General features: G+C 34.8%; 1 protein-coding gene across 8 annotated transcripts in view; it reads left to right on the top strand.

Annotated features, from left to right (window-relative positions):
• The window catches only part of LOC117321019 (band 7 protein AGAP004871-like), a 65,889-nt gene that overhangs the window by 35,546 nt on the left and 16,926 nt on the right, over nucleotides 1-13,417 (top strand). For all 8 annotated transcript variants that reach the window (XR_004531201.1, XM_033875527.1, XM_033875520.1 and 5 more), the window contains exons 2-4: nucleotides 7,404-7,522; nucleotides 7,697-7,769; nucleotides 8,660-8,742. Coding sequence is in view for 7 of the 8 variants with exons in the window: in XM_033875527.1 (XP_033731418.1) it covers nucleotides 7,404-7,522; nucleotides 7,697-7,769; nucleotides 8,660-8,742 (275 nt within the window). In the remaining variant the exon portion in view is untranslated. The remainder of the gene's footprint in view (nucleotides 1-7,403; nucleotides 7,523-7,696; nucleotides 7,770-8,659; nucleotides 8,743-13,417) is intronic.

Here is a 13,417-nt window from a genome sequence, read left to right as displayed (position 1 = left end):
TCTTCTGAACAAGTTCTTACATTTCTACTTCTGTATACCAACCATCTTGTACAAGTTATTACATTTCTACTTCTGTATACCAACTATCTTCTGAACAAGTTCTTACATTTCTACTTCTGTATACCAACCATCTTGTACAAGTTATTACATTTCTACTTCTGTATACCAACTATCTTCTGTACAAGTTCTTACATTTCTACTTCTGTATACCAACTATCTTCTGTAAAAGTTATTACATTTCTACTTCTGTATACCAACTATATTCTGTACAAGTTCTTACATTTCTACTTCTGTATACCAACCATCTTCTGTACAAGTTCTTACATTTCTACTTCTGTATACCAACTCTCTTCTGTACAAGTTCTTACATTTCTACTTCTGTATACCAACCATCTTGTACAAGTTATTGCATTTCTACTTCTGAATACCAACTATCTGATGTACAAGTTCCAAAATTCCTACAAACTTGACTACACACTTTATTCAGCAGCTAGTAGGTAGATATATGTGGTGGACTTTTTATAAAAATAATGATTGAATGATCAAAATTGAGGGGGGAAAAAATGAAAAATTAAATTATTGTACCAGGTAATAGGAATGAGTCCGTGTGACTTGTACATTAGTGTTAAATTCAGTCTCTGTTCAGTTGGCAGCCAAGAATGATACTTTTGGCTCAAGACAGTTGTTATCGAGTCTTGGATCATCACTCTTGCGACCTAGGTTTGATTGGTCACAGGGTGCTTGTCAGGAATGTGTTTTCCACTATTCTTTCTTATTGGAAGCCAACAAAATCACATGGTTTGTGGTATTTGGATTACTGGGTGGAAATTTGGGAGGTGAAAAGACAACCAAGGAGATCTATGTAAAAGGTGTTGAATACCGTCTCTGTCATACGGCTGACCATGAATTGCTTCTATGGTTCTATAGCTACCGTACAGTCATGGACCATCACACCAGAAACCTAGTACAATTGCTGTCTGGGTACTCAGTTCAACTGAACACCAGGAGGTATGGCATGTATGCAGTTGTCACTCTGACATCATTTGTGATAAAGATCAAGTATATGTGGTAATACTATGGTCTGATTGGTCTGATTGAGAATAAAAAAGTAATTTTGTCATATATAAGTTCCCCATCATTTTGACTTAAAAAACATGCCATCATTTTGACACCTAAAACAACCCATCATATTGACATCTAAAACATCCCAGCATTTTTACATCTAAAACATCCCAGCATTTTTACATACAAGCAACAGACTTGATTTCTCCTACTAACAACTGTGTGTCTGGATCATTTGGCAGCACACATGTTGATTCTGTAATGGGAAATTGTTAAAAAAAAAAGAAGTAATTAGGACAACTAAGATGTGTGAAGTTTGATTTAGTGCAGCAGGTTATGTAAAACAGGAGCTTGTGTAAACTCAGACATACCAGAGGTTCAGCATGTAAAACTGGCAAGTGTTCACACGTAATGTAATCAAGTCTGATAGTACTGACAAATCACCAACAGGGGAATCCCCCGGTTTGTGTTTTGTGATTTCAGCATGGAGGGATCGCAGTAAGGTACCCCATGTTTGTATTAGATTATCACTATAAAGATGGGGCACAATATAAGTTACCAGTAAGGTACATTTGTTGATTTTGGAAGGAGGAGATTGAATATCGGTAGTTAGATTTCAGAAAGAAGATGAGACAATAAGGTAGATCATGGAGAGGCAGGTCAAACAGCAAAAACCCATGTGTATATTTTGAAGTCTATGATTATTTACATGGATTGGGATTACAAAGACAGCCCATCAATAAAAATGATTACAGAAAGAAAGATGAGGCTGAAAAGAGTTATGTTGATTAAGGATGTCACATATTATTTAAGGTAGTAATGCCAGGTACTATAGAAGGTGGAAATGTCAGATACTATAGAAGGTAGTAATGTCAGATACTATAGAAACCAGTAATGTCAGATACTATAGAAACCAGTAATGTCAGATACTATAGAAACCAGTAATGTCAGATACTATAGAAACCAGTAATGTCAGATACTATAGAAGGTAGTAATGTCAGATACTATAGAAGGTGGAAATGTCAGATACTATAAAAGGTGGAAATGTCAGATACTATAGAAACCAGTAATGTCAGATACTATAGAAGACAGTACTGATGTCAGATACTATAGAAGACAGTACTGATGTCAGATACTATTGAATACAGTACTGATGTCAGACACTATAGAAACCAGTAATGTCAGATACTATAGAAACCAGTAATGTCAGATACTATAGAAACCAGTAATGTCAGATACTATAGAAACCAGTGATGTCAGATACTGTAGAAGACAGTACTGATGTCAGATACTGTAGAAGACAGTACTGATATCAGATACTATAGAAGACAGTACTGATGTCAGATACTATAATAGAAACCAGTAATGTCAGATACTATAGAAACCAGTAATGTCAGATACTATAGAAACCAGTGATGTCAGATACTGTAGAAGACAGTACTGATGTCAGATACTGTAGAAGACAGTACTGATATCAGATACTATAGAAACCAGTGATGTCAGATACTGTAGAAGACAGTACTGATGTCAGATACTGTAGAAGACAGTACTGATATCAGATACTATAGAAACCAGTAATGTCAGATACTATAATAGAAACCAGTAATGTCAGATACTATAGAAGATTATAAGACTCTTTCATATGTGTATATGTAGGATAGGGATATTCCACCCGAGGGGTCACAAAATGTGGTGAAACCCGAGGCTTGTCGAGGGTTTTACCACATTTTGTGATCCCGAGGGTGGAATATCCCTATCCTACATACACACATAATGAAAGAGTCTTTTTCTCTCATATCATTACCGAATTTCTGGCGAAAGTGTCCCTCAGCCATCCATTTTCTTCAATTTTTTAATTTCTTTATTTGACGTTTTTACTAAATATACTTGTGATATTCTGAAAGATCATACCCTATTTTGGCAAACTATGTTTGAACACAAATTTCATTCATTTTGTGGTTAAGTGATGAACGAATGAACTATTCGCCGATAAAAATTACCGTAACTTGACCGACTTTTACGTGGCCGTGATCAAATTGTCAACATCCGAGAAAAAGAAGTTCTATCAACAATACTGAAAGCCAACGCTGAAATGAGTTTTCCAACTTCACATATAATTTGATTTGCACCTCGACATATTTAATCATTTCACAGAACACACTGTACTTTTAAATGTCAAGTCAAATTTTTTTTTATAAAATACTACGTCACTGCATAACGTCACGACTGTCATTGGAATTCCATTCATAGTTCAAGGATATTGAGAGTGATGTCGATCTCGATCGCCATGACGCGGCGATGTTTCGTGGCTGGTAATTTTAAATTCACTGTGATTTTGGCAACTTCGTGTGTGAACCAGCGAACAGTGACTCTATACGAGTATTCGATCTTTTCTGTGACATAGGATTATATGTGTTTAACCGGTTGTCTTGATGGAATGACGAAGGTAGGTCAGTCGATATAGGTACTGTAGGCTAACGATGATCATATTGAAAGGCTAGGATGGCAGTTAGTTTCATGGTTACTCTACACAAATATAGACTCTGAGTTACAATTAAAATAAATATTTTTATATGAACATCGAGGGGTGTCATTTTTACCGAATGTTCGTTCATTTAAGAGCCAATTCCCAACTTCCAAATACACAGGTTACTGAGTAGGCCTAACAGTTACTGACAGTACAGTACAGTAGAGTAAACAAATTCCAGGGCCCCCTGCTGACGCAAACGGAATCATTTCATAGGTTGTGACGTTTGACATTTTCTTTTTTATATTTTTTTATGTATGGCTTTTATTTTACTTCCTGTCATTGCCAGGTGATTGTGTGTGTTTACATGTTTTTAATGACAAATGACAATTCTGTCGGGTAGGCAAGTCTGTATTGTACTGTAACTGTTACAACAGGCCTGTAGGCGTAGTCTAACTGTTTGTTACAGTAACGGAGTTATATGTTCGCTCAGATGAAATGTCTAATCGTTTAACCGTGTAGCCCTATTGATTTACTGCTGATATGATATATATTTATCTAAGAATGCATGTATTTTTATAGTTAAGTCCAACGTTTCAAAACCGACACCGACGAAAAGGACTGTCGGATGTGAACACAAGCAGACGACGTTGTGAGAGTTGTCCCCCTTGAACGCAGATTAATCCGCGCGCGTGAAATGCTATGTAAGATAGATTTATCTTACATAGCTATCTTACATGGGCAAACTCTATCCAACATGGCGAGATATGAGAGAAAGTACTGGTGTCAGATACTATAGTCGGCAGTACTGATGTCAGATACTGTAGAAGACAGTACTGATGTCAGATACTATAGAAGACAGTACTGATGTCATATACTATAGAAGACAGTACTGATGTCAGACGCTATAGAAGACAGTACTGATGTCAGATACTATAGAAGACAGTAATGATGTCAGATACTATAGAAGACAGTACTGATGTCAGATGCTATAGAAGGCAGTACTGATGTCAGATATTATAGGAGGCAGTACTGATGTCAGATACTATAGAAACCAGTAATGTCAGATACTATAGAAGGCAGTAATGATGTCAGATACTATAGAAGACAGTACTGATGTCAGATACTATAGAAGACAGTACTGATGTCAGATACTATAGAAACCAGTAATGTCAGATACTATAGAAACCAGTAATGTCAGATACTATAGAAACCAGTAATGTCAGATACTATAGAAACCAGTAATGTCAGATACTATAGAAACCAGCAATGTCAGATACTATAGAAACCAGTGATGTCAGATACTATAGAAGACAGTACTGATGTCAGATACTATAGAAGACAGTACTAATGTCAGATACTATAGAAGACAGTACTGATGTCAGATACTATAGAAGACAGTACTGATGTCAGATACTATAGAAGACAGTACTGATGTCAGATACTATAGAAGACAGTACTGATGTCAGATACTATAGAAACCAGTAATGTCAGATACTATAGAAACCAGTAATGTCAGATACTATAGAAACCAGTAATGTCAGATACTATAGAAACCAGTGATGTCAGATACTATAGAAGACAGTGATGTCAGATACTATAGAAGACAGTGATGTCAGATACTATAGAAACCAGTAATGTCAGATACTATAGAAGACCGTACTGATTTCAGATACTATAGAAGACAGTACTGATGTCAGACACTATAGAAGACAGTAATGTCAGATACTATAGAAGACAGTACTGATGTCAGATACTATAGAAGACAGTACTGATGTCAGATACTATAGAAGACAGTACTGATGTCAGATACTATAGAAGACAGTACTGATGTCAGATACTATAGAAGACAGTACTGATGTCAGATACTATAGAAGACAGTACTGATGTCAGATACTATAGAAGACAGTACTGATGTCAGATACTATAGAAGACAGTACTGATGTCAGATACTATAGAAGACAGTACTGATGTCAGATACTATAGAAACCAGTAATGTCAGATACTATAGAAACCAGTAATGTCAGATACTATAGAAACCAGTGATGTCAGATACTATAGAAACCAGTGATGTCAGATACTATAGAAGACAGTGATGTCAGATACTATAGAAGACAGTGATGTCAGATACTATAGAAACCAGTAATGTCAGATACTATAGAAGACCGTACTGATTTCAGATACTATAGAAGACAGTACTGATGTCAGACATTATAGAAGACAGTAATGTCAGACACTATAGAAGACAGTAATGTCAGATACTATAGAAGACAGTACTGATGTCAGATACTATAGAAGACAGTACTGATGTCAGATACTATAGAAGACAGTACTGATGTCAGATACTAAAGAAGACAGTACTGATGTCAGATACTATAGAAGGCAGTACTGATGTCAGATACTATAGAAGACAGTACTGATGTCAGATACTATATAAGACAGTACTGATGTCAGATACTATATAAGACAGTACTGATGTCAGATACTATAGAAGACAGTACTGATGTCAGATACTAAAGAAGACAGTACTGATGTCAGATACTATATAAGACAGTACTGATGTCAGTTACTCTAGAAGCCAGTACTGATGTCAGATGCTATAGTCGGCAGTACTGATGTCAGATACTGTAGAAGCCAGTACTGATGTCATATACTATAGAAGACAGTACTGATGTCATATACTATAGAAGACAGTACTGATGTCATATACTATAGAAGACAGTACTGATGTCAGATACTGTAGAAGGCAGTACTGATGTCATATACTGTAGAAGACAGTAATGTCAGACACTATAGAAGGCAGTACTGATGTCAGACACTATAGAAGACAGTAATGTCAGACACTATAGAAGACAGTAATGTCATATACTATATAAGACAGTACTGATGTCAGATACTATAGAAGGCAGTACTGATGTCATATACTGTAGAAGGCAGTACTGATGTCAGATACTGTAGAAGGCAGTACTGATGTCATATACTGTAGAAGACAGTACTGATGTCATATACTAAAGAAGGCAGTACTGATGTCAGATACTGTAGAAGGCAGTACTGATGTCAGATACTATAGAAGCCAGTACTGATGTCAGATACTATAGAAGGCAGTACTGATGTCAGATACTATAGAAGACAGTACTGATGTCATATACTATATAAGACAGTACTGATGTCAGATACTATAGAAGGCAGTACTGATGTCAGATACTATAGAAGACAGTACTGATGTCAGACACTATAGAAGGCAGTAATGTCAGACACTATAGAAGGCAGTACTGATGTCAGACACTATATAAGACAGTATTGATGTCATATACTATATAAGACAGTACTGATGTCATATACTATATAAGACAGTACTGATGTCGGATACTATATAAGACAGTACTGATGTCAGACACTATAGAAGGCAGTACTGATGTCAGACACTATAGAAGACAGTAATGTCAGACACTATAGAAGACAGTAATGTCATATACTATAAAAGACAGTACTGATGTCATATACTATAGAAGACAGTACTGATATCAGATACTATAGAAGCCAGTACTGATGTCAGATACTATATAAGACAGTACTGATGTCAGATACTATAGAAGACAGTACTGATGTTGGATACTATAGAAGACAGTACTGATGTCTGATACTATTGAAACCAGTGATGTCTTATACTACTGAAAGCAGTAATGTCAGATAGTATTGAAGGCATTGATTGATGTCAGATACTATTATAAGTATTGATGTCAGATAGTATTATAGGTAGTGATGTCAGATAGTATTATAGGTAGTGGAGCTGCTGGTGATATATGATTCCATGAAGGATTTTATTGGACTGTTGAGTGTAAATTATTACATTATGTTGATTTGGTCATTGCAGTCCGAGCTGATGGAGCCAATGATGGCGGGTCTGTTGGTTGCTGTGGTTACATACTGTGGTTCCTGTCGCTCGTGGTCATAGCCTGCACTTTTCCGTTTTCTCTTTGCCTTTGTATCAAGGTGAGTAACAGATGTTGGCAATTATGAATGATAAACTTCTCCTGGCCCTTGTTCATGATTCCATATCGAAATGAGTATATGTTATAAACTAATTATGTTATATAATATGACTGTCAATACAATGATTGTATCTGTAGAGTACATGTATTTAATTGGCTTCCTTGTCATCTACAGGTGGTGCAGGAGTATGAACGAGCTGTTATATTTAGACTGGGGCGACTGGTCAAAGGCGGGGCCAAGGGCCCAGGTTTGTATAACTCTCCTACCTGTCACATTGGCCTTAGTCAAACAAACTGGAGACATCATGTTTAGTGATATTTTCCAGTGGGAGAGAATTCATGGACATCTTGGAAATATATGTTTCTAGCTCACCTGGCCCAAATGGCCAATAGAGCTAATGCTGTGGTGTGGAATCCATTGTCGATTCTTTCCTTAAACAACTTCTCAAAAACTAAAAGGCCTGGAACCAAGATATTTGGCTTTTAGGTTCTTTGGATGAAGTCTCACAAGTGTTAAATGTATTTAAGGACACAGGAGTCAATTTTGATAAAACATTCAAATAACTTCTTAATAATTGAATTGCCTAGATTTGATATATTTGAATGTTAGGTTCCTTGGATGATGCTTCACAAAATTTACAAAAGTGAAATGCCTTTTACCCTTATTCAAGGTCACAAGAATCTTTGTTAAGCATCTCAAAAAAAAATTCTAGTTAACCATTACAGGCCCAAGGGGTCTCTTGCTATTTTATGGGTAAGGGACACAATTTAAAAGTCTCTCCATTCCAAACAACTGTTATCTGTAAAAAAAAATTTAAGCCCCAAAACAAAATAAGAAATTCTTTGTATAATTCAAAATTTGCTTAACTGACCACAGCAAACGTTTGCATGACTTTCTAATTAGATTATGTGATAGTATAGATTCTGTGTAGGCTGTAAGATAAGATAGATCACATATGGATTAGATCATATTATTGGATAAAAGTGCAATATAATAAGTTACAAGTTGTATCAAAGTAGTAAGATGATAAAGATCATAAAAAGCAGAGGTAATTATAAAATGATATGTTTGTTAACTGGTGTTTGTTAACTGGTGTTTGTGAACTGGTGCTAGTTAACTGGTGTTTGTTACTTACAGGCCTGTTCTTCATCATGCCGTGTATCGATTCCTACACCAAAGTGGACATAAGGACAGTGTCTTTTGATGTTCCCCCTCAGGAGGTAAGGCCTGCAGATTTCAGGAAAATCTATTGTCTTGTTATAAAAATCATTATTATTAGTAAACGAATCTATTGCCTCATTGTAAAAATCAAAATTGCTAGATAATGAATCTATTGTCTCGTTATAAAAATCGTAATTACTAGATGATGAATCTATTGTCTTGTTATACAAATCATAAAGACTAGATGATGAATCTATTGTCTCATTTATAAAAATCATAAATACTAGATGATGAATCTATTGTCTCATTATAAAAATCATAAAGACTAGATAATGAATCTATTGTCTCATTATAAAAATCATAAATACTAGATGATGAATCTATTGTCTCATTATAAAAATCGTAATAACTAGATGATGAATCTATTGTCTCGTTATACAAATCATAAAGACTAGATGATGAATCTATTGTCTTGTTATACAAATCATAAATACTAGATGATGAATCTATTGTCTCATTATACAAATCATAAAGACTAGATGATGAATCTATTGTCTCGTTTATAAAAATCATAAATACTAGATGATGAATCTATTGTCTCATTATAAAAATCATAAAGACTAGATAGTGAATCTATTGTCTTGTTGCAAAAATCATCAATACTAGATGATGAATCTATTGTCTTGTTATAAAAGTCATAAATACTAGATGATAAATCTATTGTCTTGTTATAAAAATCATAAATACTAGATGATAAATCTATTGTCTTGTTATAAAAATCATAAATACTAGATGATGAATCTATTGTCTCGTTATACAAATCATAAATACTAGATGATGAATCTATTGTCTTGTTAGGAAATCATAAATACTAGATAATGAATCTATTGTCTCGTTATAAAAATCATAAATACTAGATGATGAATCTATTGTCTCGTTGTAAAAATCATAAATACTAGATGATGAATCTATGGTCTCGTTATTAAAAAATCATAAATACTAGAATGATGAATCTATTGTCTTCGTTATGTAAAATCATAAATACTGAGATATGAATCTATTGTCCTCGTTAGTAAACATCATAAATACTAGATGATGAATCTATTGTCTCGTTGTAAAAATCATAAATACTAGATGATGAATCTATTGTCTCGTTATGAAAATCATAAATACTAGATGATGAATCTATTGTCTCGTTATGAAAATCATAAATACTAGATGAATGAATCTAGTGTCTCGTTGTAAACATCATATGAAATCATAAATACTAGATGATGAATCTATTGTCTTGTTATGAAATCATAAATACTAGATAATGAATCTATTGTCTCGTTGTAAACATCATAAATACTAGATGATGAATCTATTGTCTCGTTGTAAAAATCATAAATACTAGATGATGAATCTATTGTCTCGTTATAAAAATCATAAATACTAGATGATGAATCTATTGTCTCGTTTTAAAAATCATAAATACTAGATGATGAATCTATTGTCTTGTTATGAAATCATAAATACTAGATAATGAATCTATTGTCTCGTTGTAAACATCATAAATACTAGATGATGAATCTATTGTCTCGTTGTAAAAATCATAAATACTAGATGATGAATCTATTGTCTCGTTACGAAAATCATAAATACTAGATGATGAATCTATTGTCTCGTTATGAAAATCATAAATACTAGATGATGAATCTATTGTCTCGTTATGAAAATCATAAAGACTAGATAATGAATCTATTGTCTTGTTATGAAATCATAGCCTATATAAGAAATGTATATCAGTCGTTTTCATGATATGCTTTTCAGTCCACCTAAACATATTCATGTGATGTTCCGTAGTGAATCCTAGAGATGTGTATTATCGTTCATACCATCATCAATGTTAAAATGCCAGCTACATATTCTATTGCTGATTAGCAGTACAGATAGACAGATGTGTAACACAGCATGTAGATGTTGTTTAGGAAATATAGCTGCAGTAGAACAAAGCTTAAAGCAGTAAATCAGTATTAACAGTTTACCAATATATAGTTGATACAAGGATATAATCCAGGGATTGTGATGTTTTGACTCAGTGTTAACAGTTTACCAATATATAGTTGATACAAGGATATAATCCAGGGATTGTGATGTTTTGACTCAGTGTTAACAGTTTACCAATATATAGTTGATACAAGGATATAATCCAGGGATTGTGATGTTTTGACTCAGTATTAACAGTTTACCAATATATAGTTGATACAAGGATATAGTCCACGGGATTGTGATGTTTTACAGAATAGGAACTGACACCTTCTAAATCAGCTACCATCATTTAGATGGCATTCTCGTCAGACATTTTATTTCAATTCAGAATCCAATCTTTTTAATCTGTTTTATCTCCTTCATAGTAATGTCATAATTGGATATTGGCTGATTCTGGGAGAATCATTTTACCCGACTGTAGAGATCAATATCTGTAGTTCCCTAGGGCTGACTTAGACTCACTGGCCGGCCATTAGGTGGTGGCACCTCACTGATTCCAGCAAATGTTATCAGCAACATGTTGATCAGATGCCAGGGTCCGACACTGATAGACAAACATATATTGCTATCTCCTTCAAGGCTGAAATACAAACAAGTTTTCTATTACTTGTAGTTTGTAAATATGTTTTCCTGTCAGTAGGTAAGACAACAGTATGACTGTATGTATACTCCTCTGTAGGACACATCACAGCTTTCACTCTCAATAATATATATTCCTTAAAGAGGTTAATCATGTATTTGGACAGATTTACATTTAACTGTTAAATCTAAGCATGAAATATATTATTCTGTGTATTGCCATTTATAGATATTGACCCTATTATACCCTATTTTTGATGGCCATGTACACTATTTTTGATGACCATGTACCCTATGTACCCTATATTTGATGGCCATGTACACTATTTTTGATGGCCATGTACCCTATGCATCCTATATTTGATGGCCATGTACCCTATATTTGATGGCCATGTACCCTATGTACCCTATATTTGATGGCCATGTACACTATTTTTGATGGCCATGTACCCTATGCATCCTATATTTGATGGCCATGTACCCTATTTTTGATGGCCATGTACCCTATGTACCCTATTTTTGATGGCCATGTACCCTATGTACCCTATATTTGATGGCCATGTACCCTATGTACCCTATTTTTGATGGCCATGTACCCTATGTATCCTATTTTTGATGGTCATGTACCCTATGTATCCTATATTTGATGGCCATGTACCCTATTTTTGATGACCATGTCCCCTATGTACACTATATTTGATGACCATGTACCCTATGTACACTATATTTGATGACCATGTACCCTATTTTTGATGACCATGTACCCTATGTACCCTATTTTTGATGACCATGTCCCCTATTTTTGATGACCATGTACCCTTTGTACACTATATTTGATGACCATGTACCCTATTTTTGATGACCATGTACCCTATGTACACTATATTTGATGGCCATGTACCCTATGTACCCTATTTTTGATGACCATGTCCCCTATGTACCCAATTTTTGATGGCCATGTACACTATTTTTGATGACCATGTCCCCTATTTTTGATGACCATGTCCCCTATTTTTGATGACCATGTCCCCTATGTACACTATATTTGATGACCATGTACCCTATGTACACTATATTTGATGGCCATGTACCCTATTTTTGATGGCCATGTACCCTATGCACCCTATATTTGATGACCATGTACCCTATTTTTGATGGCCATGTACCCTATGTACACTATATTTGATGGCCATGTACCCTATGTATCCTATTTTTGATGACCATGTCCCCTATGTACACTATATTTGATGACCATGTACCCTATATTTGATGGCCATGTACCCTATGTACCCTATATTTGATGACCATGTACCCTATGTACCCTATATTTGATGACCATGTACCCTATGTACCCTATATTTGATGACCATGTACCCTATGTACACTATATTTGATGGCCATGTACCCTATTTTTGATGGCCAGGGACACCTATGAATCTGTAACTGTTCAAGCAAAATAACATAACACCAGGCAGTGGTAGAATAGATTGTCAAAGAAACTTTCACCTTGTCTGCTCCCATGGATGAAATTAATCTTAGTGGTTGACTTGATTTGCTACCCAGTATGGTAATTTATAGATTATTACAAGTAGATATACATAACCAAATAGATTTGTCACAAACAGCAACATGAAATTGCTTCTAAACCTGAAATTTGATTACTTTATCTGTTTTTATACAGTTTAGGTAGAGTGTTTCGGTGCTCTCTCTCTTTAATGAAAAAGATTATCTCCTCTACTGGTTAGATAATGTCATAATGCTTTTCTGTATTTTTACTGAACCTGTAACTTTTCACTTTGGTTTATCAGAGAATAACTTACAAAATCCTGTATACAGTGAAACTTCCTTAAGATGGAGTAGCCTCTAGTCAACTCTTCTCATACATTTGAGTGAAACCAAACATTATCTTAGTCTTTGTAGTTATACATGTACTTTAAGGGAAATCTAGCTTATGGCTTTTATTACCACAAGTGGCCACAGAACTTCCTCTCAGTTGTGTTCATGTAAGATTTGATTACGGACTGGGTCTGTCAGTGTCCACTGTCTAGAAGCTGTAATTTGTAGGAGTTATGGGCCACTTACACGTCTTGTACGCGACACAGACGAGACATGATGCAGCTCAGA

Source organism: Pecten maximus, chromosome 2, assembly GCF_902652985.1.
Source record: "Pecten maximus chromosome 2, xPecMax1.1, whole genome shotgun sequence".
In the NCBI taxonomy this organism is placed as follows: Eukaryota; Metazoa; Mollusca; class Bivalvia; order Pectinida; family Pectinidae; genus Pecten; species Pecten maximus.
The sequence above is the reverse complement of the archived record's forward strand: the minus strand, read 5'-3'. Positions and strand labels throughout refer to the sequence as shown.